Raw genomic sequence first — 27532 nt, 5'->3', positions numbered from 1 at the left:
TTGAGGAGGTGTGGACATGTCCCTGTCTGTGGGGAGGGGGTCCCGCCGGGGCATGGGGGGAACGGGGCATGCTGGAGGGGGAGGGCAGCGGAGGACAGCCCCGGTGCTGCCAGAGCATTAGCAGTAAGCAGGGAAAGTTAATCCCTGGCTGCAGCATGCTCCCGATGGGAGCTAACACAACTCTGGAGCCAGAGCCAGGCGCCGCTGTTCAGAGCCGCCGGCGCTGGGCACTGCGGGAAGAGGCTCAGCGCAGCGCAGGCAGGCGGTGGCAGGGGTACAGGCAGAATTCCCTGGCTGCCCAAGCGGAGGGAGGTGGGTGCCCAGGCTGGGGAGCTGCCAGAGCTTGGGAGGCAGGGGCAGCAGCCCTGCTCCGGTGGGAGCGAGCAGAGCGCGGGGACAGCACAACCACCCTCGGCTGGAGAGGCTCGCTGGGACACGCAGCAGCTGGGCTGCCCGCAGAGAGGGGGTAAAGAAAAGAGAAGCAGACAAGCAGTTTCACAGGGAGCATTCCCCTCCTTTAATCCTCTCACCACAACACAGCAGTAAAGCAGCCACGGGGGTTCACGCCGCGCTGGGTGCCCTTGCGGGGCACACCGGCTGCACCACAGAGCCCGGCATGCCCCTGGCCCCGTGCTGTGGCCACAGGGACAGGGGTGCCAGGCCGCTCCCACTGCTTCAACCACTCTCCTTCCAGATGAGCCCACCTATGCTCAGGCTGCACGTGGGGAGAAGTCCCAGCAGCCGCAGATCTTTTGCTGCCCGGGCTAAATCTGCTCCCCTGGGCTCCAGAATACAATGCAGGACCATACAGAGGGGGCCATATACCACATGAGGAAGCGGTACCCACCCCCAACTGGAGCAGCGAGCGGGGTGGGATGTGTGCCACAGCCCCGGGACCTGGGGACTCTTACCTATGTGGGGAGCAAGCCGGAGCTAGAGCAGAGCGCTGGGAGGAAGCACAGCAGCACCAGCAGCAGAGCTGAAGCACTCACCACACACCTCACCTGGCAAGAAACCAATACAGCTGGGGGATTAGTGGGAGACACGGAAGCTCTGAAAAGGTTTATTGCAAAGGGTTTCTGCAGGTAAAACGGGGAAGGAGCATGGTCCTTTTTGGCAAGGGCTTCTCTACTCCTCGCCCTCCTCTTCATCCTCGTAGGAGTCCAGGCCAACCTCCTCATAATCCTTCTCCAGAGCGGCCATGTCTTCCCGCGCCTCGGAGAACTCCCCTTCCTCCATGCCCTCGCCCACGTACCAGTGCACGAAGGCTCGCTTGGCGTACATCAGGTCGAACTTGTGGTCCAGACGAGCCCAGGCCTCGGCGATGGCCGTGGTGTTGCTCAGCATGCAGACGGCGCGCTGCACCTTGGCCAGGTCCCCCCCCGGCACCACCGTGGGCGGCTGGTAGTTGATGCCCACCTTGAAGCCCGTGGGGCACCAGTCCACAAACTGGATGCTGCGCTTGGTCTTGATGGTGGCGATGGCGGCGTTGACGTCCTTGGGCACCACGTCCCCACGGTACAGCAGGCAGCAGGCCATGTACTTGCCGTGGCGAGGGTCACACTTCACCATCTGGTTGGCCGGCTCAAAGCAGGAGTTGGTGATCTCGGCCACTGACAGCTGCTCATGATAAGCCTTCTCTGCGGAGATGACGGGAGCGTAGGTGGCCAGGGGGAAGTGGATGCGAGGGTAGGGCACCAGGTTGGTCTGGAACTCAGTGAGGTCGACGTTCAGGGCCCCGTCAAACCGCAGCGATGCTGTGATGGACGACACAATCTGGCTGATGAGTCTGTTCAAGTTGGTGTAGGTTGGGCGCTCGATGTCCAGGTTCCTGCGGCAGATGTCATAGATGGCCTCGTTGTCCACCATGAAAGCGCAGTCCGAGTGCTCCAGGGTGGTATGTGTGGTGAGGATGGAGTTGTAGGGCTCCACCACAGCAGTGGAGACCTGTGGCGCAGGGTAGATGGAGAACTCCAGCTTAGACTTCTTGCCGTAGTCAACAGAGAGTCGCTCCATCAACAAGGAGGTGAATCCAGAGCCGGTGCCACCTCCAAAGCTGTGAAACACGAGGAAGCCCTGGAGTCCTGTGCACTGGTCAGCCTGTGGAGAGAGGTGCATGAGATTGCTCTGAGATGGAATTCCTTGTGAACGTCTGACTGTTCAGAAGTCCTTCAGGACCTGGTCCCTCGGGCAGCTGCAGAGCCCTCCCAGGGCGCAGCAGGCCTTGCAGCGTGCTCTGAGCACCAGCAGGATGCTGGAGCCCAGCCCAGGGGGACATGTTCCCCCTCTGAGGTCACCTACCAGCTTCCGGATCCTGTCCAGCACTTGGTCGATGATCTCTTTGCCGATGGTGTAGTGCCCACGGGCGTAGTTGTTGGCAGCATCCTCCTTGCCGGTGATCAGCTGCTCGGGGTGGAAGAGCTGGCGGTAGATTCCAGCTCGAACCTCATCTAGGAGAGAGCAGGGAAGGGTTGAGCCTGGTGTGAGCACCCATCTCTTGCCGTCCTCCCGGCTCCGCCTGCCAGGGACACGGCCAAGGACCCACACGTCAGCGGGGCTGCCACGGGCGTCAGGTTTCTCTGGCAGATGGATGTGGCTGCCACCTCCCTGCACAGGAGCTCAGCTTCTCCCACCCATCGGGAGCTGCCGTCCACAGCTGGGGCGGCACAGCGGGAGCTGCCGTGCCGGTTGGGCTGGTTTCTCTCCGTGCACATGTGGTAGCAGAGACTACCAGCACCGCTGTGTCTAGGACCCTTGAGGAGCAAAATCTGGCACTCAGGTTTGTGGCTTCTCCTGGGGAAAGGAGAGCCCTCAGGTTGAGCCCAGTGCAGGATACTGCCAGCAGACTGCCAGCACCAGCCGCTCGCTACCCACCCAGGGGCGCACCCCAGGCCGTGCACACTCCAGCACTCACCGATCACAGTGGGCTCCAGGTCCACAAAGATGGCCCGTGGGACGTGCTTCCCAGCCCCGGTCTCACAGAAGAAGGTGGTGAAGGAGTCATCCCCTCCGCCGATGGTTTTGTTGCTGGGCATCTGCCCGTCGGGCTGGATGCCGTGCTCCAGGCAGTACAGCTCCCAGCAGGTGTTGCCCATCTGGACGCCGGCCTGGCCTACGTGGACTGAGATGCACTCGCGCTGGGGAGGGGGAGGCAGGGTCAGAGCTGGCATAGCTCTGTCCAGCCCACCACGGGGAGGGCTCTGCCTGGTGCCAGTGCCCCATGGCCATCTGCATGGGACCTGCCCCAGCCAGCAGCCCCAGGGGGCACATTTTCCTTCGGATGACCTCCTGCATGCCCCCAAGGGTCACCACATGGCTGTCATTGCCCTCAGCCATGGATCAGCATCGTGCAGGGTCAGGAGCCGGCCCTGGCATTCCTCCTGCTCTGCCCACACCGGGAGCCATCAGCCCCATGGACTCTGGCCGGGGCTGTCCTTCAGCAGCACGGGGAGCAGAGCCTGGCCTGGCTCCCCTGCCCCAGCCGCGCTGCCAGGCTCCTCAGCAGCCTCAGCATCTTCCCCACGCCATGGCAGCCCGGCGAGGGGTGAGGTCCTGAGCTGACACAGGTACATACTTAACCCATGAGGTGCAGTCAGAACCAGGGAACCCCCTCTCCTGCTGCTCCAGAGCCAGGCAAGCAGTCAGCCTCCGGGGGTGGTGGCCTTTGAGGTGTGGGGGCAGCCAGGGGAGGGCTGGTGGTGAAGCCCAGCAGTCTCCGAGGCAGCATAGAGACTCCCTGGGCTACGCAGTCCCAAACACATGCTGCAAAACCCGCACGGGCAGAATCATAGAATCATATTGGTTGGAAAGGACCTTTAAGGTCATCGAGTCTAACCATTAACCTACCAAGTCCACCACTAAGCCATGTCCCTAAGCACCACATCTACTGTCTTTTAAAACCCTCCAGGGATGGTGTCTCCAGCACTTCCCTGGGCAGCCTGTTCCACTGCTTGATAACCCTTTCTGTGAAGAAATTTTTCCTGATATCCAATCTAAACCTGCCCTGGTGCAACTTGAGGCTGTTTCCTCTCATCCTAGAAGTGCTGGGGAGCAGGCTTTGAGCTGGAGATGTGCCTCCTGCGCTCCCACCCTGCAGGTGCAGACCTGCTCTGCTACCCCAGCATCTCTCCTCCGCTAGCTCCGGCATCGTCGGTCCCCCAGCCCTGCCATCCCTCCTCTGCTACCCCCAGCATCCCCGCTCCCCCGGGGCAAGACTCAGCCTGGGGGTCCCTGGGGCTCCTCACTCCCACACTCCCCAACCGTGCAGCACTCTGAGCCGCGATGGGGACCGTGCCCCGGTCCGGTGCTGGAGGAGGGGCCACACGGACTCCTGCCTCCTCTGGGAGGGCCGGAGCAGCCTCAGCCCACCGGGAGGGAGGGCGGCCCGGGGCAGGGTCCCCGGCAGAGCCGGGTCGGTGCCGCGGGCAGGGCGCTGCGCCTCCTGGCACGGCCCCGGCCCCTTCCCGAGCCGCTAAATATAGCCCCGGCCCCGGGCGATTGCCCGCTTTGGACAGCGGCTCCGGCCCGCTCCGCCGCTGCCAGACCCCCGCGGGACGGGACGGACGGGAGGGACGGAAGGGACGGGACCCCCACGCCCGCTCCCTGCCGCCAGCCCCGACGGGGCGCCCGCTGCCTCGGGGGGGACCTCCGCCAAGCGCCCAGCTCCGGCCCCCGGCCGGCGCCTCCACCCCCGGCAGCTGTCCCCGTCCGTCCGCGGCCACCGTTCCTCACCGGCGGGGTCACCCCCCCTCCATCCCCAGCGCCCCTCCGCCCCGGGTGCGGCGGAGGGGGGGGGATCCAGGCGCCCCGGGACCGGTGGCGGCGCGGGGGGGGGACGGGGCAGAAGCGGCGGGGGGGCACGGCTGCTCCCGGGGAAGGGGCCGGGGGGGGTGCCCAAGGTCACGGCGGGGAAGGAGGGGGCGCGTCGCGGCGGCTCCGCTGTGCCCGGTGCTCCGGGGGGGCTGCCGGGCGCCCTTCCCCGGCGCCGTGCCCGCTGACCCCCACACTCACCATGCTGCGGCTGGGGGGTCCCGGCTCTCCCGGCGGCTCGGTGCGGCGGGGTTCGGTGCGGAGCTGCGGCTGCTGCAATCCCCTCCGCAGCGCCCTCTTATAGGTGGGAGGGGCCTGCTGCCGTCACGCCCCTTCATTTGGGTACATTTGCGTGCGGGGCGGGAGTACCCACTTCGGGGGCCAGTGGGAGCCTGCCTGGGTTCCTTCTCGGCTCCGGAGGGACCCCAAAGTGCAGAGGGCCGGGGCTGCTCTCCCTCTTCTGCCAGGAGGGGAGCAGGGGCATCCTGCCAGGCTGCGGGCAGGAGGTCTGGGCTCCAGCCCTCAGAGGGTACAAGTGGTGCTCAGCCACCAGGACGGGGTCTGGGGCAGCGACAGCAGCCCCTGCCTTGCTCTGCCATCAGCTCCCCCGCACTGCAGGCTCCCTGGGATCTAGGGACACTCTGAGACCACCTGGGCCTCTAGAGCAGGAGGAAAGAGGAGAAACACATTAGAGGCGCAGGTCAGGCTCTAAAGATCAGGATGCCTCCAAACCACCCTTTGCCATCAGCACTTCGGGAACCCCTGGCCAAGGGCTGCCCGTCCCTCCCGGTGGGGACAGGCAGGCACTGCTGTACCTCCACGAGACTGCAGATCAGCATGACAAGTCTGGGCTGGGGGCTGGCCAACCCCCAAAAGAAAGGGTCATTGCAGCCCGTTTGCTGTTAATGGCTTGTGACTCCCCTCACAGAAGCCCCTCCGTTTGAACCCTGGCTAGCACTGCCTTCCCGGCCGGGGCCAGGGCTGGTCCTGCCTCTGAGGGTGTGTGGACCACTAGCCTGGCTGCTGGCTGGGGGCAAAGCAGAGCCCAGTGCCCCAGCCTCGCACGCTGCGTGCAGCAGGGAGAGGGCTCTGTCCTTGCTGCCAGGGCATGGGTTCACACAGCTGTCCCTGCCCATGGGGACGGGGGCTCTGCTGCTCAGGTGCATGCCAGGAGACACTGCTGTGTCCCTCTGCAGCGGGGTGCAGATCAGAGATGCAGGATAATCTTTAAGAAAAAAAGGAACAGGACTCAATTCCAACTCCTACGTGCTTCTGGCAGCAGAGTCAGGCCTCTCTGAAGACATGGGCAGAAGGTCTCTCTGCAGTGGGATCAGAGCAGTGCCCAGCAGGAGGGGCAGCGACTTCTGCTCTGGTGCAGCAGCAGGCACCGCTCAGTCTGAGCCCAAGGCTCTGGTCACGGGCATGGAGAGCAGCACCAGGAGCCCTGCGCAGTGGGACGAGTGCCTGGCCACGCTCCAGGAATCGGTGCAGCCCAGTGCCAGCTCACACTTTCCCCTCCAGCTGACACGGGTGCATGCTGGGAGGAGGAGGGCAGGGGAGGACAGTCCCTGTGGGTCAATATAGCTGGAGCATTAGTGGTAAGCAGGGAAAATTAATCTCTGGACCCAGTGTGCTGGATAATGGGTAACAGAAATCTCCCATTTGCAGCTGGAGCCAGAAGGTGATGTTTGGACTCTTGACCAACGGGCAGGGCAGGGAGAGGGCTCAGCACACGGCAAACAGAGAACAGGAGCTGGTGCAGGAAAGTAGGGCCACGTGCCCCAGGGGGACGGCAGAGCACCTGGCAGGTGGGAAGTGGGCAGAGGTGCTCTGAGACAGTGGACCCCATGCCCACATGAGCTAGGAGGAAGCACAGCAGCACCAGCAGCAGAGCTGAAGCACTCACCACACACCTCACCTGGCAAGAAACCAATACAGCTGGGGGATTAGTGGGAGACACGGAAGCTCTGAAAAGGTTTATTGCAAAGGGTTTCTGCAGGTAAAACGGGGAAGGAGCATGGTCCTTTTTGGCAAGGGCTTCTCTACTCCTCGCCCTCCTCTTCATCCTCGTAGGAGTCCAGGCCAACCTCCTCATAATCCTTCTCCAGAGCGGCCATGTCTTCCCGCGCCTCGGAGAACTCCCCTTCCTCCATGCCCTCGCCCACGTACCAGTGCACGAAGGCTCGCTTGGCGTACATCAGGTCGAACTTGTGGTCCAGACGAGCCCAGGCCTCGGCGATGGCCGTGGTGTTGCTCAGCATGCAGACGGCGCGCTGCACCTTGGCCAGGTCCCCCCCCCGGCACCACCGTGGGCGGCTGGTAGTTGATGCCCACCTTGAAGCCCGTGGGGCACCAGTCCACAAACTGGATGCTGCGCTTGGTCTTGATGGTGGCGATGGCGGCGTTGACGTCCTTGGGCACCACGTCCCCACGGTACAGCAGGCAGCAGGCCATGTACTTGCCGTGGCGAGGGTCACACTTCACCATCTGGTTGGCCGGCTCAAAGCAGGAGTTGGTGATCTCGGCCACTGACAGCTGCTCATGATAAGCTCTCTCGGCCGAAACCACGGGAGCGTAGGTGGCCAGGGGGAAGTGGATGCGAGGGTAGGGCACCAGGTTGGTCTGGAACTCAGTGAGGTCGACGTTCAGGGCCCCGTCAAACCGCAGCGATGCTGTGATGGATGAGACAACCTGGCTGATGAGTCTGTTCAAGTTGGTGTAGGTTGGGCGCTCGATGTCCAGGTTCCTGCGGCAGATGTCATAGATGGCCTCATTGTCCACCATGAAAGCACAGTCTGAATGCTCCAAGGTGCTGTGTGTGGTGAGGATGGAGTTGTAGGGCTCCACCACAGCAGTGGAGACCTGTGGCGCAGGGTAGATGGAGAACTCCAGCTTAGACTTCTTGCCGTAGTCAACGGAGAGTCGCTCCATCAACAGGGAGGTGAATCCAGAGCCAGTTCCTCCCCCGAAACTGCGAAACACGAGGAAGCCCTGGAGTCCCGTGCACTGGTCAGCCTGTGGAGAGAGCCAAGTAAGATTCCTCCAAGGACTTTGCTGAAGGGAAGTTTCAAACTTTTGCTTGTGCTGCCACAGATCCCTCCCAGGGCACAGCAGGTCTTGCCCCATGCTCCCACCCCGAGCAGGATGCTGGAGCCCAGCCCAGGGAGACACGTCCCCCCTCTGCGGTCACCTACCAGCTTCCGGATCCTGTCCAGCACTTGGTCGATGATCTCTTTGCCGATGGTGTAGTGCCCACGGGCGTAGTTGTTGGCAGCATCCTCCTTGCCCGTGATCATCTGTTCAGGGTGGAAGAGCTGGCGGTAGACTCCTCCCCGAACCTCATCTAGGAGAGGTTAGCACAATGTCAGAGATTTTCTAACTGTCCCTGAGGCAAGGTGGCAGGAGCCACCCTAGGAACTGTCCCGCAGTGGGTTTTTCCCAGAGATAGTGACCACCGTCACTGCCCAGCTGAGGTGCACTCACCAATCACAGTGGGCTCCAGGTCCACAAAGATGGCCCGTGGGACGTGCTTCCCGGCACCAGTCTCACAGAAGAAGGTGGTGAAGGAGTCGTCCCCTCCGCCGATGGTTTTGTCGCTGGGCATCTGCCCGTCGGGCTGGATGCCGTGCTCCAGGCAGTACAGCTCCCAGCAGGTGTTGCCCATCTGGACGCCGGCCTGGCCGATGTGGACTGAGATGCACTCGCGCTGGGGAGGGGGAGGCAGGGTCAGATCCCATCCAGGACCACAAATGCAGTCGCTGCAGGCGGTGAGGTGCACAGCCCAGGCCCTCGCCAGCTTGTGCAATCTGCACTGCCCCATGGCCCAGGTGCCTTCTGTTCACCCCAGTCTGCTGCCCTCTGCCAAATGTGGTGCTCTGCCTCCCATTGCTGCACTGCCCACCTCAGGGGCCCAGGGAGGTGAAGACCCTTCTGCTGGAGCCAGGGACACCAGGCCAGCACATTCCCTGGACTGCCCCCACCCACAGCCCTGGGAAGCACCCGGTGAGCATCCTCTCCATTGCCCGAACACCTGCTTGGCTTAAGGCCTGGAGCCCTGCAGCAGCTGCCACGGCCCCTGTTGCTACTCCAAAAACAGGGCTGCAGGCCGAGATGACAGAGCATCACCCGGGCTCTGGGAGCTGAGGAGGTGACGGCACTGAGGGTGGGTGCCCAGCAAGGGGGGGGATTTGCAGCAGTGAACGGTTGCCATGCTCTGAGGCTCAGCTTCCCTAAATTAGCTCCGGAGGAGGAGGAAGTGTTAGCTGCACTTCTTAACTGAAGGGCTGAGGTGGGAGGGTCCCCCAACTCAGGCCTTCAAGGGCAGCCTCACGTCCCTCAGGAGAAGCAAGGCTGAGGTGGGCTCTGCAGCCTCGCCCCCTCCAGGTAAGGCATCCCAGAGGCTGCAGCCCTTTCAACAAGAACTGCAATGCTCACTGCCTCAGCCCTGCTGTTGCCAAGGACTTGGATGCGTCATCAGGCACCACGAGGCAGAGGAGCATCCAAACCAAACCGGATTTCCAGAGCCATGGGTGCCCCGCGGTGAGTCAGCTGGCAGGGAGCCGGTGGAGCCAGCCATTTTGCGCTCAGGAGCACGGCAGCAATTGCCGTCCGAGGAAGTTGCACAGGTCGCAGCAAGTCCCGGCTCTGTGCATCTAGGGTGCTCTCAGTGCTGCACTTCAGAGCCAGCAATGACAATGAGAGATGACAGAAAAATAAGCCCTTGATACCCGTGGTGAGAGCCAGAAGTCTATCTCCCCACCTTTCCCAAAGCTGAGGTGCAAGGAGCAGCAAAGTGACACCCCCCCTTATCCCTTCCAGCAGGTGCATAAAGGTTTTGTAACACAAGGAGCCAACAGTAAGACCTGGGGAAGCTCCAGGATACTCAGAAGAAGTGCACAGCAAACACTGACGCAGCTGCAAGCACCTCTGGGTGGCCACCAGAAAGAAGAGATGAGAAAGGACTCCTCCTTGGCCAAGGACCTTGTGAATCAGGGGGGGCAGAGGGTTATGCTGATCACTGTACTCCATGTTGCCAAAATGCAGCAGCCAGGACTGGCTTTGTGGGTCGCAGCGCTGGCAGCAGCCTGGGCAGAGCCCCACAGTGCTGGGGATGCAGCAGCCACCAGCCAGCAGACTCCGCCTTCTTCATGGCAAGGTCTGGCTCAGGAAGGGCAGGGAGCACAGCCCCGCGGGGCAGTGGAGAACATCCCTGGGGCTGGGATGTTCTCCAGAGCAGCCAGAGAGCTCAGGAGCCAGAGCTCACAGCAGGACCACGGCGGCAGGGCGGCCCAGAGGCTCACCCACAGCGATGCCCACCCGTGGGTTGGCACCCGAGGTGCAGGGCAGTGGGTGAAGCCACCGCTTGCTCCCGGGGCTCAGCTGTGGGGCTGCAGCCTGGGGGGCCGGCAGAATGGGTGCACACCCCCCCCCAGGCGGAGCTGGGCAAGAACCGCGGCTATTAAAAGGGAGGAGAGGTGCGAGGGGCAGCCCAAACGCCAGCCTCGGCACACGGCCGGGTTTGGCTGGTGGCCTCCTCGCCTCGGCCGGGTCAGACGGGTGCCAGGGGATGCTCCAAGGAGAGAGGCTGGGGAGCGTGGGGGAAGGAGCAGCTCCGGCGCGGCGGCAGCCAGGCAGAGGCAGGGCAGGCACACCCGGGACTGCGGCCGGCAGCTGCCCGCACCTCCGGGCTCCCAGGTGAGCCCCCCGGGAAGCTACGGGGGTCGGAGCCTGCCCCGGGGAAGGCCTCGCCGGGGTTCCCCCCGCTCCCGGGAGCGCCCGCGGGACCGGAGGGAGGGGGCAGCCCGGGGCCGGCACTCACCATGATGCCGCCGCCGCACGACCTGCCTGTCCCCGGGCTGCCGCAGCTCCGCACGGCCGGGACGGTCGCGCCGCCGCCGCCTTATACCGGGGGCGGCACCGGCGCTCCGGGGCGGGCCGCCCCGCCCGAGACGGTTCCGTGCGTTGGCATAAATTTGTGTACATTGCGCATATTTGCATAGATTTGCATAGATGCGGCCGTGCTGCCCGGCAGCCGGCTGGGTGCATTGGCGGGGTCACTGGAGCAGCATCCCCCGGACCCCCCCTCTCCCTGCCTCGCAGGGGCCACGGGAGAGCCGGGGGACCCCTCAGTGGAAGGGCAGGGGGGCATAAGGGTTGGTCTTGGCAGAGGGACTTCTGCTGAGGGGCAGCGGTGGCACGGGGCAGAGATGGCACCTTCTTGCTGGATGTCCTGCAGCATCCAGGCATTGCCCGAGAGAGGATCTGGGGGCTGAGGAAGGAAAGTCAGCAAAGAACCTGGGCCAGGTCTGCCCTCCCGGTGGTTGGAGGTGCTGATGGGACCCCTGGGCGAGCAGGGTCTCTGTCAGCCACCCAGGGCCCTTGAGAAACACCTGGGAGAATTTCTGGAGAAAACACAGGCAGAGGAAACACTTCTGAGAGAAGCACAACAAGCTTTCCCAGCCTCTTTGGTGATCAGAGAGGGAAAAGCAGGAAAACTCTGTCCTGTCCTTTGCTGCAAGTCCCTCAAGGACAGTTGTGCCCCAGGGCTGTGCCTGAAAGCCCTGCTTGTCGATGGGCTCCTCCTTCTCCAGCCTGGCTCTGCCTCACCTCCCTGGATGTGATCTGATTTCACAAACCTTTATGAAATGACCGGTGAGGGGATGGGGATAGCTCAGAGCACCTCGAAGCAGGGCTCTTTGCGGTGACTTCACTGATGTCTGGCTTTGCTACAATGAATAACGCATCCATCCGTTCCTCCCCCCTCCAAAATCCTCGCAGCATCCACCGCCATGCAGAAGCAGCCCTGCCTCTGCCCAAGCCCTCCAACTTAATGAGTTTTCACTGAAAGGCGCTGTCATCTCAGCTCGCTCTGGAAGTCGAAAGCTGGATCTAAATTATCCACCCACAATGGCCTTTTTTTGTGCCTGAGTCACCTGGAAAGTGTCACCTTCACTGATGAACATGTGTGAAGTGACTGAAAGCGCGGTACTGTTGTGAAGCCTGTGCTGATGTCTAAGCAACACATTTCTGAGACCTGCAGAAATGGCTGAGACAGACGATTAGAGTGAGTTTAATCAAGCTGATGGTAAAAGGCTTTTTTTCCACAGAGGTGCCCCAGGTTGTGAATGCTGCTGAACCTGGACAGGATGCTGTGGCGACTAGATAACTCTGGAAATACCTAAACTCCTCCCCATGGTATAAATGTCCTTTGAGTGACCCCAGAGATCAGTAGATAACACAGACCATGCTGATGCAGACTGTCCATGAGAGTGAGAGCGTAATTGGCAGCACTGAGGCATCAAAATTTGAGCCCCAGAAGTTAATTGGTGTGAAAAGGAGAGATGGGATCATCTTTCCCCGTGAAAATCTTTACCAAGGTGGTCACTGAAATGCATGCTGGATGCCAAGGCATCACTTCTGACTGGGTGTGTCCTAGCACCCTCCTTACTTCCACGGTGCCAATTAATTCTGGGGCATTTATAGCATGAATGCTTTGCAGCAGTGATTGGAAGCACAAACATCGGAGTTAGGCAGCGAGCAGCATTTCAGGCGGCCACGCAAGTCTTGCATGCTTCACCCAACTTCAGAAGATTTGTATGACAATCTGGTGGCACCTTGGTGTGTAAAATGATGTGATACTTCTCCAAGAGATGCCTGGATCTGTTTATATACCATTCTGGTAGAGAGCTGAGGGTGAAATGTCCCTAACTCATCATTGCTGCAAATGCACGCTCAGAGTGAAAATAACCACTCAGATGCTGTTGTGTTGAATGAGCAGGGCAGCAGTGACTGACAACAGAGCTGTGAGTCATTTGGAGCTACGCATCTCCACGTACCTCTGATTCGAAAAGCCCGAACAGATGTCTAAGCTTTTTAGAAATGCTTAAGAACAGCTGGCTAAATCCAGGGAGCACCAATAGGCTGCGTCTTGTCAGTGCCTAACTGCTCAGCAGGCTGCCAGATGCTGGTAGCAGCAGCCTGCATCACACGGCAGAGGCTGAGCTCACCCTGACTGGAAGAAAATTTGTCCTGAGGTGACCCCTCTCTCACAGAGATGTTACCCACATGTCTAAGAAGACCCTGAAAAAGTTTTCAGACCACAACAGAAATCACAAGGTAGCAAGAATTGCTCGGGAAATGTTTTCATCGTTGCTCAGAGCAAAGTTGCAAGGTACCAAAAGCAAGCAAGGCAAATTTTAGGATAGTGAGTCAGAATTCAACCATCTCTTGATAGAAGAAGGGGAAAAACAGCTTGAAGATACCCCAGTGGCAGAACCCTGCACGCTGCAAGGGAAACCCCTGCTTGCTGCTGCCCACGGGGCCCAGGAGATCAGCCAGCTCTCGGACAGGTACCTGCTGGTATAGGAACCACTGTCAGCAGAGCTTGCAGTTAACCAAACAAAGCCTCTCAAACAGCTGTCTTCCAGAAACACGTTAAAATCTGCCACACCTAAAAGCACACAGAGCTGAAACTGGAGAGGAGATGACCCGTTCAGAGTCCAGCCTGGTACACCCCATCCACACCCCAGTTCCCCCCCTCTCTTCACTGCAGAAAACCCAAACTATTGTTCCCACTTTTCAGACCTCAGCTCCACCCAGGCTGTTCCAGCAGAGCAAACAGTGTCACAGGGCACTCGGGGGACACAGATGTCTTGGGAAGGTAGAAGAGACCACAGCTGTGCTGTGGGTTCAGGGAGGAAGCCCAATGCCCTCCACTTTAAGCCTAGCTTGGGGTGGGCACAAGGCAAGCACCGGATGATGAGGGATGCTTCAGGGACAGTGATCCTGCCTGTGTCTTTAACCTCAGCCAGGAGCATCCCAAAAAAGTTGCATCCATGCTTGCCCTGCTTACCCCTCACTCCATCCTTGCACAGCTGCTCTGCCCATAATCCTCATAGCAGCATGGTTCAGCGGGGAGGTGGAGGAGCTGGGATATGCCTCCAGCCCAACAGTGCCCTGTGCAGTTTGCTTTTCAGTGGTGGCTGCATTGGATGATACGGCAGCATCCTGAGCCCAGGAGCAGCCAGGCAGGAGGGAGCTCCTTCAGCTCGACAGCTCCCAGAGCCCCATATGGCCAAGCACTGACTCCTGCTTGGCCGAGGACTCAGGCAGCAAACCCAGCTGCTGGGCTGGTAAGGCCAGAGATCCAGTGATGCTCTGCTGCAGGGTGAGTCATGGTGACAATCTTCTCAAAGCAGAAAGGCAGCTCTGCGTAACACAGGGTGAACAACATTGGCTGGTGAAACTAATGAGTGTGTTGAAAGCGTCTTGGCTGCATCTTGCAGATGTTGTGTGTTCAAGCAAGTCCCTTGTGATGCTGACTGCTCCAGCAGTATCCCAGTGAGCCATTGTTCAGGGTCCCTAAAGCACAGCTTGCTCCTGATGACGGCCCAGCATCCTATGCCTGATTGCTGCTGCAGTTCTAGCATGACACCATTTGGGACATAATTTGCCACCCTGAAATGTTCTAGCACAGCATGGAGACAGGCAGAAAACGCTCCCTTTGCCATTCCTTAAGATATGCATGCCTTGTTAAGGTCAGAAAGGGCCCTCTGAGCACCTCACCCTTCGTCTGGAGTAGATGGAGATGATCCAGAGATGAGAAACAAGGGTGACTGGAAGGCTAGAGCCATGGGCTGCAATGAAAGGCTGAAAGAATGGGGACTATCTAGAAGACCAATCAGAGACTCAATAAAGGCCTTAAAATGTATTTAAGGCAGATGCAGATAGGAAGGGGATTAACTCTTCTGCATGCTCAAGACAAGAAGCAGCAAGTTTAAGGCTCGCTAGCAGTAGGGGTAGTGAAGCGTGACTGTCTTGGGGACAAGGGATCTTCATCAGTGGTCGTCTTAAATAACCCAAGTGTGGCATTTACTCCTGAAGACCTGCTGGGATGCAGAGCATGGTAGTGATCTGGCAGAAGTCCTTTCTTTCTGCTGGAGCTGAGCTACAGCAGCATAATTGCTGGTTCAGATAAAATGAAGTCAATTGTGCAAGCCTGCTGCATTGCCCGGAGCGTGTGGCGCGTTACAGGAACAATAAAGCTAATTCCAGATCTCGCTACAGTCCTAAGCCCTGAATCACCGGGCAGTGGCAGGAGCAGGGAGGCACTCCCAGGGATGCAGGCAGCCCCGCACACATACCGAGCCCCAACCTGCAAGGCTAAAAGGGACAGGCAGACGAGTTGGGACTAGCTCTTTTTCAGGCGCAGCATCCTGGGTGAGCATCCTCCCTGGCTCAGAGTCAGCCTCCGTGGCTGCTAGTGTCACCCGCCTTTCTTCACGTCCTGGGAAAGGCAGCTACACACCCACGGGAGCAAAATAAAACCACGGCTGTCTAATTGCAGTGACTTCATGCCAGGGCTCTGGGCATGTCTGGTGTGAACAAGCTGCCTCCAGGCAGGTGATGGAGGGGCTGAACCTGCTGAGGTGTCCCCATGCTCGCAGGGGACGCCGGTGTGCAGCGCTGCTGGACTGTGTGGAGGGACCAGTGCTGCTTTTCCTCTTCTCCAGCAGCTCTGGGAGCTGGCGGTGGCACAAGCAGTATAGGAATAGCTGGAAGCAGAAGTGCAATGAATTCTGCACGGCTGGTTGATGGTAGGAGCTCCTGAAGGGGCATGGGTCACCTCGTCAGGCTGGAGGGACTCTGCATGTCCCAGGCAGGACTGTAGCCATGCTGATGAGTCTGTCTCCATCCCCGGCCCTTTAGGCCTTCCTGTCTTACACGTTCTCAGGAATTGCAACAAAGCTGTGGTCAGCTCTGTCGCAATGCCGCAGAGCGTGCTTGCGTGAGCTGGCAGCGATGGGGCAAGAGGCAGCGATCACTTGCCCCGCTCCCAGGAGTGCACAGGAGCGCACACCTCGTCTGCAGGACTGTGGCTGAGCCTCCAGCCTCTGGGCAGCTGAGGGGACACGGCAGATTCACGCTGGGCAGCTCTGCAGATGCACCCACTCCTTCAAGGTAGATAAACCACTGCCATGAGGGCAAGTCCAGCATCCCCTGGGAAAGCGAACAATTCCTGGTGCAGTAGCATCTTGCCAACAGCTCTTCTCTGCCCTGGTCTTTGGGGAGCAGTTGAGCCTCCGATGGCTGGACAGATGTGTGCGAGGGGGAGTTTTGCATGTGGAAGTGGGTTGTACGTAATGCAAGCAGCTTGCTGGCCCAAGGGCATGCTGAGAGCAGAGCTGGGCCTGGAGAAACTAGCCTGGAGTGCCGGAGAGTCGTTAAAAGCAGAAAGGAGGTGCTGGCGGCCGGCCAAGTGGTGGTGGCTGTCAGAGGGAAACGGTTAAGGAGATAAAAGATGCATTTAATAACCCAGCCAGGCAATGGCTCCCAGGGTGCTCCTGCCTGGAGCTGTGTGTGTGTGGAAAGAGTGTGGTATGTGAAACCACGGCTGGGCTCCCCACTCCTCCCAGAGCCCTGGGCTCCGTGAGCTCGTGGCCTTGGGTCACTGGGCTGAGGCCTTGCGTTTGACGGCCATCCTGAGGATGCCTGGCTCGAATACAGCCCCGAGAGCTCCATAGCAGAGTTAACTCAGATGATGAGGGGCTGTGCGTGTAAAACAAGAGCTATCCTGCGTGATTTCCCTGTTTTAAGGACTCAGGAGCCCTGGTTTACTGAGCTGCCATGTCTAATGTGGCCCTTCTCATTAGGACGAGCCATCCCCAGGCTCCCTGTGCACACCAGGCTGCTGTGCCCTCCCCTGGGACGACGTGGCTCTCACGCTGCCATTTAATAGCCCTGTATCAGACACAGCCAGGAGGGCTTTACCACCTCCCAGGGATGCAGAGCCTGGCAAGAGCTGGGTACCGAGGGCTCCTACATATGTTGGGTGACCCTCAGCATTGTTGCCAGGCATCAATTAACCATGGAAAAACTCACCTCACCAAACAAGCCTGGTTTCATTCCTTGAGATGACAGGTCTGCTCGAGGGAAAGGCAGAGACCTAACCAGCTGGTAGTGCGGAGGGTGTCCCAGGGAGCGAGCAGCAGTGTCGGTGCAGCGCCTGGCGAGGCAGCCTGGGGTACCCAAGTGCTGGTTGGCGATGGTGAGCCATCAGCAAAGGGCTGCCAGGCTTTGGCGGGGATCCCTGCCAGGCACCACTGGCTTCGGTGCTTTAATCAATGAATCCCGAATTGCCACTGATAAAGTTTGAGGGTGACAAGTGGATTTGCAGAGTAATAAGTGACAAGACTGCCCCTTCCTCCAAATTCTCAAGTGAATTACTTTGCATTTTAGTGAATTAAAGCGATCTTTGCTGCATTAAAGCAAATTTTGCTGCAACGGGGCCTTTTAATTGGGCAATTCTAAACTATCCCTACTAGTTAGTTGTCCCCTTCACTAGCTGCTACCCCACCAAGCTTACTGTTATCCCTGATTTTTCTTAGTAAATATTTCTTATCACTGTGGGCCTTGCACCTGTTCCTGGAGATCCCTACTACAAAGGCCCCCGGCAGTAGAGCTCCTGGCTAACAAGCCCACGTTTGCTATCGATGTGTCCTTAGCAATGCAGAAATATAAACAGGCTCTCTTGGCATGCTGAGGTCAGTGTTCTGGGACAACACAAGAAGTAGATCTGGAAAGACCTTCGGCAGCAGCTACGAGTCTCCTTCTTCTGTGGACGTGGAAAACATTATTCCATCCCTCTTTGTGGCAATATCGTGACTTATGCGAATGATGTTATCACATCTCCTGCCAGCTTCCAAGTAAGAATGTCACGCCAGCGGTGTTGATCTGAATCAGCCAGACATGTAATCGTGCTGAAAAGTGGTGACAAGTTTGCATAGCAATACCTGCCTTCCCTGAGACAAGGCTGATCAGGATTACACGCATTTTAAAGTCTTTAGTTCTTCACTGACAGAATCAAGATTAATTCTTCTGTTATTTTTTTCTGGTATTATCAGTAATCTAGAGTTTTCTGGGTCAATCAGGTTTTTTTCTTAATGATTGGAGTGATTTCTGTCCTTCAGTCCTTTGGAAACCCCAGTTTTCCTATCTCTGTTAAAAATGACCATTAGCAGCTCATTAAGGACCCTCAGGTCCATTAATATTCTCAGTGTGGGCCTGATGAATTGAAAATATCAGTTTTAGCAGGTGATGCTTTACATGCTGATTTGTTACAGAAGGCATCCGAATTACAGTGGTCTCCATTGCATCCACAGCGTTGCACTGGTATTTAGGCACCCATGGCTATAGGAAACAGCAGAAGGCTGCTTACCAGCAACCTTTTGTGCTTTTTCTTGTTTTCTCCTAGTGCAAATGCATTCACCCCATCTCCTTTTTTAATTTCACCCTGCTTGGCTCATTTTTCGCCTTTGAGCCATGCCTAGCGCGAAGGCAATGGGCCAAGGTTGGGCATGTAGCGGCAGGGCATGGTGAGGACCAGACAGACGGTGTCCCCAGTCCTACCAGGCACTGCACAGAATCCTGGCCGAGCCAGCTGGACACCAGGGTCTTGGTGCTTGGGAGTGTGTGGGGATGAGCGTGTCGGTGTGCGTGAGTGAAATCAGGTTTCACTTCGCAATAAAATCCCTTCCTGTCCCGTGTCAGCCGCAGCTTCTGCTCCCCTCTGCGGCTGAAGGGCTCCCCAGCATTCGGAGGGGGTGTGCGGGTATCAGTCTTTTCATCGCCCCCGATCTCCTTTTGCTTGGGGTCAGATCCAGACCGTGCAGCCCCCAGCCTCCCCCGTGGGTGGGTGTGGGGTGCCCTGCTCCTCTGCATCACGGGATTATCCAGGCTCTGCAGCCCACCCTGTCCCAGCCACGCGCCAGGGATGGAGGTGAAGCCCCTTGCTGCCATGAAGCTCAGCTGCTGCCTGGGCCCGTGCATGTGCTCATCGTGGATAACCTATTTAGTCATGGGCTTCTGTCACCTCCGCCAGCCTCTGACTCTGTTGATTTAAATTCTGCAAGCACCTCGTTTTTGCGGGGGTTTTGGCTGGGGCAGCAGCCCTGGCGTCAGCGCAGGCGAGCACTCCTGCGGGGCGGTGCCTGGGGTGCACAGCCTGTGTCTAGCAGATCCCCGAATCCGGCCCAAAGTCATTGCCCTGCTTGAACGACAGTCACCCCGACTTTGCTGTTTCTCACTTCTCTGTCCTGCTGCATCGACTAAAAGCAGCCCGATGACTGGGGGTAAAAGAACAAATGTGGATTTAAAAAATGGGTGCCCCACTCAAGTGATGTCCTCAGCTGTCCCCTGCACTGGGGGTCCCCACCCTGGTGCAGCCCTTCCAGGGGTGAGCAAACCCGCTGCTCCCACTGACGCCTTTTCTGGGGGCTGCACTGACCCTGTGGCCATGCCCAGAGATGGGGAGCATGGCCATGGCCGCTGCTGCTGTCTCTCCTGGGAGCGGGCAAGCAGAGGAAGGTGGCATGGACATGGCACCCAGGAGCCTGCCTTGTTCTGCTTGACCACTTCTCATCCCATCTCTTGCTCTCTCCCTGTTGCATCTCCACATGGCTGCCCCAGAATGGGGAACCTTCCCTGGGGGAGCGGGGAGAAGGGGAGGGGAGACGGCTGCGTGTGAGGAGGGGAGCAGCGGGCACGTGACTCACCGAGCACTTCACTCCACAGTTCAAAAATGGCCAAGAATACGATTTTGCAGTACATAATTGCCAGTTTTGAGGAGGCTGTGAAAGGGTTTGTGTTCTCCTGAGGAAATTAAAAGCTGAAATGTTGTGCAGCACTGAAAAAAATAACTCTCTTAATATGTGGTTTGCATAATAATATAGCATGAGTAACCAGGATAAAAAAATGGGTTCTTTGGGGTCCTGCTTTACTCACCCAAAAGCTCTTAGAAAGCCTCGAGAGTATTTCATGAGCATTTTTGCAACTCTGGAAAGCTAAAAACAAGGTTGCAACACAGCAGTCCCCAGAATTTGTAAAGAAATAAGGGTCTTCTTGAGACACACTGAACATGTCTGTGCTGGGTTCAAAGGTGCTGTGAGCCAGGCAGGTTGGTACCAGGGCTTTGGGCAGACCTAGGAGGAAAGGGCAGGGAAAAGAGGTCAGGGTGCTGTGGCTGAAGGTGTACGCCGTGTGAGGCACCAGCAGGTGACGGGCTGTCTCTGGCTGGTGTGAGGTGGCTGGCTTTGCTGGTGTGATCACAGGAGTGATTGTGGCAGCTCTGGGGCGAGGCGTGCTTGGCACACCATCCCCTCTCCTACCAGCACCATGGTCGGCTACTGCCCAACTCTGCACGGCCTCCCCTAAGGACATTAGGGAAGTGTAAGTCCTTCTCACTGCATATTCTGATCTCACGGGTGAGGGATACATGTCCCATGAAAGCAGCAGCGATGTGTTCCCCTGGCTCCGGAGTCCCAGCCAGCATGTGGGTTCCACTCTTTTCCTTGGCACAGAGGCCTCCTTGTCTGGTGGGCACAGAGCAGGTTGAGACCTGACAGCTCTGGAGCCTCCTTGTCCCCACATCAGCTGCGAAGGCCAAGGAAAGGAAAGCAAGGTGCTAAGGCATGGCTAGGTCCTGGTGGCATCTCCTTGGCTTCCCAGCCAGCAGGATGGGGTCCCTGTGAGGCAGCCTGTGGCTCCATCTAGTGCCTGGGCCAGCCCGGCCCAGGCCAGCCCTGCACCCCTTGCTGGACAGGTGGGTCAAACCAGAGCTCCTGGCAGCCAGTGAGGGCACCCTGGCCAGAGGCAGCCACCCCAGGGCGCCTGCAGCCTGCTCCTGGGCAGGCAAGTACAGGAGGGCATCGCTGCCAGGGCATCCAGGAAAAAAAAAAAACCAACAACAGGGAATACTCCAAGCAGTTGCTCAAGGAAATCATCAGGTGCTGTCCGGTGGCAGGGGACAGGTCTCCCATCCCTTGGAGAAGAGATGCTCCATGGCACAGGAGATGCCCTTGGCATTGCAGCCGTCCCAGTGCTCACCCAGGCCCACTGCTCATCACTGAGGAAGGCTCTTCTCGGGGATGGCTGTCCTGAAACGGGTCCCTGAGGAGTGCTGGGAATGGCCTGTCTCAGTGCCTGGGTGTCCCCAGCCTGCCGGGTAAAGCAGCACCAGGAAAGTTTCCCAGGCTTTCCAGCTAGGGATTTACAGGAGACGAGGAAGATATCCCAGCTGCAGTGCAGGGGTGGCAGGGGGGCCAAAAGGCTCTGGCCCTGCAAAGAGACCAGGCTCCCTCCTTCTCCCATCCAGACAGCAAGAGGGAACAGTACGATCTCTGCGGCCAGGACAGGTTCACGGGTGCAGATGAGTGGCCTCAAGTCTGCCCATGACCCTGAGGATGGGTGAGAGCCCCCCTCTGTGGGGCCCGCTCAGGCAGGGAGCCATGCAGACAAGCCCACACCAGAGCTCCTGGTGCACGGCCGTCCCCTGAGCCCGGTGCTCCGGGTGCCTCGCTGCTCCCGGCTCCCCCCTGCGTGAGCAGGGCTGGGCAGGGCGCAGGGCTGGTGATGCTCTGCGGGGGCCACAGCGGTGCCAGGCAGCCCGGGCTCCTGGCAGGGACCTGTGCCCGCCAGCCTGCGCCGCCTCGTGTCCCCCCCGCGGCGGGATGGCCCGGGCAAAGCGCTGAGTCACCCCGGCTGTCCCCCCCGCCGCTGTCCCCTCCCGCTGGGCAGCTGACTCGGCAGGAGGCCAGGGGCAAGCGGAGCCCGGGGGCTGCCCCGGGGCGGTGGCCGTGCCCCGGTGCCCTCGCAGCGCTGGCCGCACGGCTGGGGCCGGCGAGCGGGGTCAGTGCCACCGCCGGGAGCCCCGGGCACACACGCAGCCCCGGGCAGCGGGAGGGCCGGAGCCGAGCGCTGGGTCCCGGCGCGCAGCCGGAGGCAGCGGCCCTGCCAGGCCTCCCGCGGCCGCCGCGCTCTCCCGCAGCGCCCCGCAGAGACCGCCGCAGCCCTGCCCCGCTCCCCGGTCAAGCCCGCCTCCCTATGACATCACCCGCCCGAACGGCGAGCGCGTGACGTCACGCGGCGGCGGCGCCGCGGTTGGCTGCAGCCGCCGCTCGTCGGGCAGCGGGGCCCGCCTCCAGGCCCCGCGGCGGCCCGGGCAGGGCGGGGGGACGCGCGACACCGGCCGCGGGCGGCCCGGGGCGGGCGGGGAGCGCTCGGCTGCGGCACGCAGGTGGGCGCCGGGGCGGGGAGGGGGGGGGAGCGGGGCGCATGGTGGCACCGGGGGAACGGGGCACGGGGGGAGCGGAGCGGAGCGGGGCCGGCCCGGTGCGGTGCGGTGCCTTCCCCTGCTCCCGCCCCTCCCGGTGGCCTAGATCCGCTGGCCGCAGCCCAGGGCTACCCGCCCGTGGCGGCGGGGCGGGGGGGTGCGGGGGGACACGGAAACTTCCAGCAGCCGGGCCGGGCAGCCCCCGGAGCGCCGTGTTTACAGCCGGGCCGGGGGGGCGGTCCCCGGCGGCGCCGCCCCGCCGCGCTCCCAGAGCCGTACCGTTGCCGGTGCCAGCGCTGCCCTCCCCGTCAGCTGGTGGGCCTGGGCAGCGCGGGCAGGGGGCGAGCACCGGGGCGGAGCCGGGGGGGGGTGGTCGGCACCCCGGGGGCAGGGGGTCTGGAGCGGCGGCATCCCGCTCCCGTCCCCGGTCCGGAGTGGGCCGGCCGGTTGAAGTGCTCCGGGGTGCCCGGGGACCGGGATGGTCCCTGCTGAGCCCTTAATCCACTCCAGCCGCTAAGCACCTTACCGGGCTGCTCCTGCCGCCTCTCCCTGCCCCGCCCCAGGACAGAGCCCCCCGGGGGGGACGGGAGGGGAGCTGGGGCAGCTGGAGGGGAGCGGGGGTGACAGCGAGGATCCCTGTCCCCTTGCTCGGGCAAGATGGGGTGATGCTGGTGGGACGGCGGCGTGGTGGCAGCCAAGGGACCTCGGCTGGGGTGCATCGAGGTGGCCGAGGTGCAGGCAGGGTGATGGGGAGCCGTGCAAGGGGATGCTGCTGAGACATTCTTGGGGGGACCTGTGGGGTGACCGGGGCACCTGGGGAGGGCAGGGCAGCCTGCCCTTGCTCTCGCCACTCGGTGCTGCCAGGCTGTGCCCATGGATTTCCTGACGTTGCCTTTCCCCCCCCCACAGTGACCCTGCAGGACAGCCCCGCGTCATGGTGGACTACTACGAAGCGCTGGGGGTGAGCCGCAATGCCACCGCCGACGACATCAAGAAGGCGTAAGTGTGTGGCAGGCGTGACCCTGCCCGCGGGGCTGAGCAGCCTGAGCCCCCCCCAACCCCGGCACCAGTGAGCCAGAGGCTGGGGCTGCCTGCGGGGCTGGTGGGGACAGGGCCCAGCTCTAGAGGTGACAATCCGGCCTTTGTTTCCTTTGTGCGGGGGCCAGAGCAGGGCTGGGCTTTGCTGCCACACAAAGGCATCTCTTGGTGGGGTTTGGTCCCTTTGTCCCCGCTCTCAGCCTGGGGATGGGGATGGAGGCAGGAGGTGAGTCCCGCTTGTGTTTGGAGGTGTCCCCTCTCTCTGCCAGAGAGCGCAAGGATGGCAGAGGGCAGCTGGGGCATGGGGGCTCTGCTGGCATCAGGGTTGGGGGGCTGGAGCTCACAGGGTGAGGAGCAGCAAGTCCCCTGGCAGGGACATGGCCCCCATTGGCAGGTCCTGTGCTGCACCCCAGGCACTGAGGGGAGTGCTGGGGGCGGACGGAGCCTCCCACAGCTCCTGCCTGGCACCTTGCCGAGGTCTTGCTGCTCTCACTGGGGTGAGGCGTCACTCAGGGGGGAATAGCTGCGGACTGGTGGCTGGCCTCGAGGGACAGAGGTCCTTGCTGGGGGTGCTTCCTAAGAGTGGGTGAGAGAAGCTGGGCAGCCTGGGTTAACCCCAGCTCGCTGCAGGCAGGAGAAAAGGGCTGCTTGTGCTTGCCTGGCCCCAGGAGCGTCCCAGCAACCCCTGGTCCATGCACGCCCGTGGTGGAGCCCGGGAAGGCTCCAGAGCAAACCTGCGAGCATTGTCTGGAGCCGCTGCCGAGGGCACCGCTGGGGTCATGCTGCATGTATTTGGTCGGGAGGCAGAACCAGTCCAGGAAGCTCCCATTTGATTCCTGGGGCTGTAGGGGCTGGGTGAGGCGGGCTTGGGGTGACCCTGCCCCCAGGGTGTGTGCTCAGAGGGGGGTTGCTGGCCCAGGAGCCCCCGCCACCTGAGGGCTGCTGCGTGCCCATTGCTGTTGGTCTGTGCAGGTACAGGAAGGCCGCGCTGAAATGGCACCCGGATAAAAACCCAGACAACAAGGAGTACGCCGAGCAGAGGTTCAAGGAGATTGCCGAGGCATATGAAGTGCTGTCGGACAGTAAGAGGCCATGGTGCTGTCTTGCATTTTCCCCCCCGCCTTTGGGGCTGCTCGCCCTGGGGTGTCCTGCTGCATCCCTGGACGTCCCCAGGAGGCAGCAGGTCCCTCCAGCTTTACCACCTGGCTTGTGGGGCTTGGTTACATCCCCATACATCCCCCGAAACGGCTCTCAGGAGAGATGCTGGGGTGCTGTTCTCCGGGATGAAGTCTCCCCAGCGGGGCTGAGACTTGCGCATCCTTGCCCAATGCCCCGACTTGGGTTTGGGAGCGGTGCCGGTGCGGCAGGGGCTCATGCCACCCCCCTCCTCTTGCTGCCTCCTGTTCTGCACCTCCCTTGGCCGGGGGAAGCATGGGTTCTCCTGCCCATGCCTGGCAGCTGGCTTCCCCGCAGCCCCCTTTCTTCTCCTTCCAGAGCAGAAGCGTGATGTCTATGACCGTTATGGCAAGGACGGACTCATGGGCGCAGGTGAGGGGGTGAGCAGGGCCGTGGGGGGTTAGTGCGGCTCTGGATATGGCCCCATCTGAAGACCCGCTGTCAGTCTGCACCCCCCGGGGTTCCCCACCCTTTGCGGGGTTCTCACCCGGGGCTCCACTTAACTCTGGGCCTCTTCCCTCCAGCAGGACCAGGGGCCTCCAGGGCCGATGCCGGGGCCCCCGAATTCACCTTCACCTTCCGCAGCGCTCATGATGTCTTCCGGGAGTTCTTTGGTGGGCGAGACCCCTTCGCCGACTTCTTTGGTGCGTGTGGGGTGGGGGGGAGCTGGGGGCTGATTCTAGGGCTTCTCTCTGGCCCCGGGGCAGCCGCTGGCTTTGGGGACAGAGTGCGTGGCTGGCCCCAGTGTGGTGTCCCCACGGCAGTACCCTGCTCCTGACTCGTCAAGCCGTGGGGGCAGTGCTGACCGGGGGGAACCCTGCCTTCCAGATGAGATGCTGCCCTTCTCCGAGCTGCGAGGACCTGGCCCCCGGCACCACAGCGGTGGCCACTTCTTTTCCCCCTTCCCAGGATCCTCAGGTGGGACACGCTGCCAGCCCCTACCTGGCAGGGCAGACCCGGGACACCACGTCCCCCTGTGCAGGGTCTGTCCCCTGCCTTCCTGCTGCCCCCCACCCTGTCACTGGCCTTGTCTCTCCCTTCTCCAGATTTCTTCGCCTCGTCCTTCAGCTCCGGTGCCGACGCGGGGATGGGCTTCCGCTCTGTCTCCACCTCCACCACCTTCGTCAACGGCAAGCGCATCACCACCAAGCGGTGAGGGCAGTGCCGGCCCCCCTCGCCCCCATGGACCCCCCTGCGTCAGCGGGCCTCGGACCCTGCAGCTCGCCGCTGCGATGATCTGGCTGCCTGGCCCTTGACCAACCGTCCATCTGTCTGTCTGTCTGTCTGTCTGCAGGATTATCGAGAACGGGCGGGAGCGGGTGGAAGTGGAGGAGGACGGGGAGCTGAAGTCAATCCACATCGACGGTGAGAAGCAGCACTGCAGACTGACTTGTTGGGGTCCGGCAGTGCCACCTCCCAGCACCGTTTCCCTTTGGGGACCCCTCTCCTCCTTTGAGGTGGCTGGGGGGTGTTGCATCCAGGCTTGGTTTTGGGCTGAGCCCTGGTTTGGGGCTCTGCCGTGGAGGACTGGTGGGGTAGGCAGGAGTGGCTGGGTCCCCGTGCCCCCTCTGGGAAGCTGGAGTGGACATGACCCCTGTCCCCTGTCCCTGTCCTCACAGGTGTCCCCGACGACATGGCGCTGGGGCTGGAGCTGAGCCGGCGGGAGCAGCAAGCCTTCCCCAGCCCACGGCCCCCCTCGCCCCCACCGCCTGCCCCACACCGGCCCCAGAGCTCCTCACCCGTCTGCCTCTACACGGACAGCGAGGACGAGGATGAGGACTTGCAGCTGGCCATGGCCTACAGCCTCTCTGAGATGGAGGCTGCGGGGCACCACCGAGCAGGTGGGCACGGCCCCGGCACCCTGCCGGCAGCGGGGGGCAGCCCTGGCACCCCATCTTCCACCTGCAGAGCCCGTGGTCCCCGGGGGGGGCCGGAGCAGGAGCCGCCGGGAGCCAGCAGCCCTGCCGCAGCGGGGCATGAACCTGCCCCCAAAGCAAAGCAGTGGCACTGTCCCCTGCTCTGAGCGTGGGGCTGGGGTTGTGCCCTCTGCTCCATGGGGCAGGGAGAATAAAGGGGGGTGGGGGCTCGCTGCCTGGGGCTCAGCTCCTGCTTCCCCCAGCAAGGGAGGGGGTCTCTCCTGCCCTACCTCCTCGCTGCCGCTCAGGTGGGTGGGCAGCTGGTGGCACCCCGGGGTGGGGGGTCTGCCAGAGTTGGGGGTCATGGCTGGAAGAGGGCCCCTTGGTGGGGTCCCAGGAAGAGGGGTAGCTCCCTGCCCTGGCTGCTGGGAGCGCGGGGTGCCCACGGGCAGGTGTGCGGGGCTTGGCCTGCTCTTCTCTCCCCTCCTGCCCTGCAGACGGGCAGGGGCTCCAGCCGGCACCCCCCTGGCTGCCGCCTGCCCCTGCCCGGGCTGGGGACCCCTGGGCCAGGCTCTGCCTCCGTGCTCGGAGGGTGCGCTCGTGGGCTCTGCTTGGTGCCTTGTGCCTGTCTCTCCCCTCTGGATGCTGCGCTCCTGCCTGTACCCTCTCCTCTGTCCCCCCCATCGCAGACCCTGCCTGGTCACCCCCTCCCCTATGCCTTGCACACCCTGCAGGGCACTGTCACCCCCCCCCACCTTGGCCTGGGGACACTGTCCCTCCCTCCTTCCCACAGCAGCAGTGACTCTCAGTGATGCTCACAGGTGTTCCACCTTCACCATTGCCCATGGTCCTGCCTTGGCTCTTCTCCTCCTCCTCCTGGGATCTTCCTCCCTCCTTCCCTGCCTCTCCCCAGCCTTGGGCCAAGGAGGGTTTCATGGGTGCTGTTGTGTCCCCCCCTCCGCTTGTCTCCCCAGGTGTGTTCTGAGGCTGCTGCGCCCAGGGACCGCGCACGGAGGCTCTCCCAGCCAGGACTCCGCTTTGTCCCTGCACGGCCACCCCCTGCCACCCCCTTCCCCCAGCACCCTCTGGCTCCGTGGGACGTGGTGGGTGGGGGGGCACAACAGGACTTATGACCGAGCAATACCTGGGGCTGGGGAGAGATGCCCTGGGCACCACGAGGTGGTGGGGAGGGTGGTGATGGGGGGCTGGAGGGGGGATTGCTGTAGATTAGGCTGCTGGGGGGTGTTGGTGGCAGGCAGGGAGGGGCAGCATGGCTGGGCTCAGCCAGCAGGGCTGGGCTCTGCCCCCCTCCTTGCCTTAGCCCCCCCCTCCCTGACCCCCTTCTGCTGACAGCTGTCAATAAACCTGTTTGCAGTAGCTGCTGCCTGCGGGGTATGTCTGGGCTGGGGGGTGCAGGGTACCCCCCCATCTGTGCCTGCAGGCAGCGGGTCTGGTGGTTGAGGGGTGCAGGCTGTGCTCCTGCAGGGATGGGGGGAGTGGGGGACTCCCTGTGCCCCCCCCCCCCCCCAAACGCACACAGTCAGAA

The 27532-nt window shown here is 61.4% G+C and overlaps 3 protein-coding genes across 5 annotated transcripts; 1 reads left to right on the top strand and 2 right to left on the bottom strand.

Moving 5' to 3' along the window:
* Positions 1-493: 493 nt before the first annotated feature.
* LOC137667082 (tubulin alpha-5 chain) lies at positions 494-5122 on the bottom strand. The gene is made up of 4 exons (XM_068407540.1): positions 5011-5122; positions 2915-3137; positions 2302-2450; positions 494-2100 (listed from the first exon to the last, which is right to left on the bottom strand). The coding sequence occupies exons 1-4, from the start codon at positions 5011-5013 to the stop codon at positions 1129-1131; spliced, it is 1347 nt and encodes a 448-aa protein (XP_068263641.1). The 5' UTR covers positions 5014-5122; the 3' UTR covers positions 494-1128.
* A 1633-nt stretch (positions 5123-6755) lies between these two features.
* On the bottom strand, positions 6756-8509 carry LOC137667000 (tubulin alpha-5 chain-like). Its single transcript, XM_068407353.1, is given in 4 exon segments — positions 6756-7106; positions 7108-7824; positions 8004-8152; positions 8293-8509. Coding segments are annotated over 4 exon segments (1302 nt in total). The 5' UTR covers positions 8474-8509; the 3' UTR covers positions 6756-6851.
* A 13265-nt stretch (positions 8510-21774) lies between these two features.
* On the top strand, positions 21775-27363 carry DNAJB2 (DnaJ heat shock protein family (Hsp40) member B2). Of its 3 annotated transcripts, XM_068408157.1 has the most exons (10): positions 21799-21880; positions 22826-22915; positions 23927-24036; positions 24449-24502; positions 24655-24774; positions 24959-25048; positions 25177-25282; positions 25425-25495; positions 25750-25971; positions 26961-27363. In XM_068408157.1, exons 2-10 carry the CDS (start codon positions 22851-22853, stop codon positions 26969-26971), a joined length of 849 nt encoding a protein of 282 aa, XP_068264258.1. In that variant the 5' UTR covers positions 21799-21880; positions 22826-22850; the 3' UTR covers positions 26972-27363. The 3 variants fall into 3 exon arrangements, with proteins under 3 accessions (XP_068264260.1, XP_068264258.1, XP_068264257.1); XM_068408159.1 differs by lacking the exon at positions 26961-27363 and having other exon boundaries at positions 21775-21880; positions 25750-26954; XM_068408156.1 differs by lacking the exon at positions 26961-27363 and having other exon boundaries at positions 24658-24774; positions 25750-26954.
* The last annotated feature ends 169 nt before the right edge of the window (positions 27364-27532 follow it).

Source organism: Nyctibius grandis, chromosome 9 (assembly GCF_013368605.1).
Source record: "Nyctibius grandis isolate bNycGra1 chromosome 9, bNycGra1.pri, whole genome shotgun sequence".
In the NCBI taxonomy this organism is placed as follows: domain Eukaryota; kingdom Metazoa; phylum Chordata; class Aves; order Nyctibiiformes; family Nyctibiidae; genus Nyctibius; species Nyctibius grandis.
Note: the sequence above shows the minus strand (reverse complement) of the source record. Positions and strands in the feature narration are given on the sequence as shown.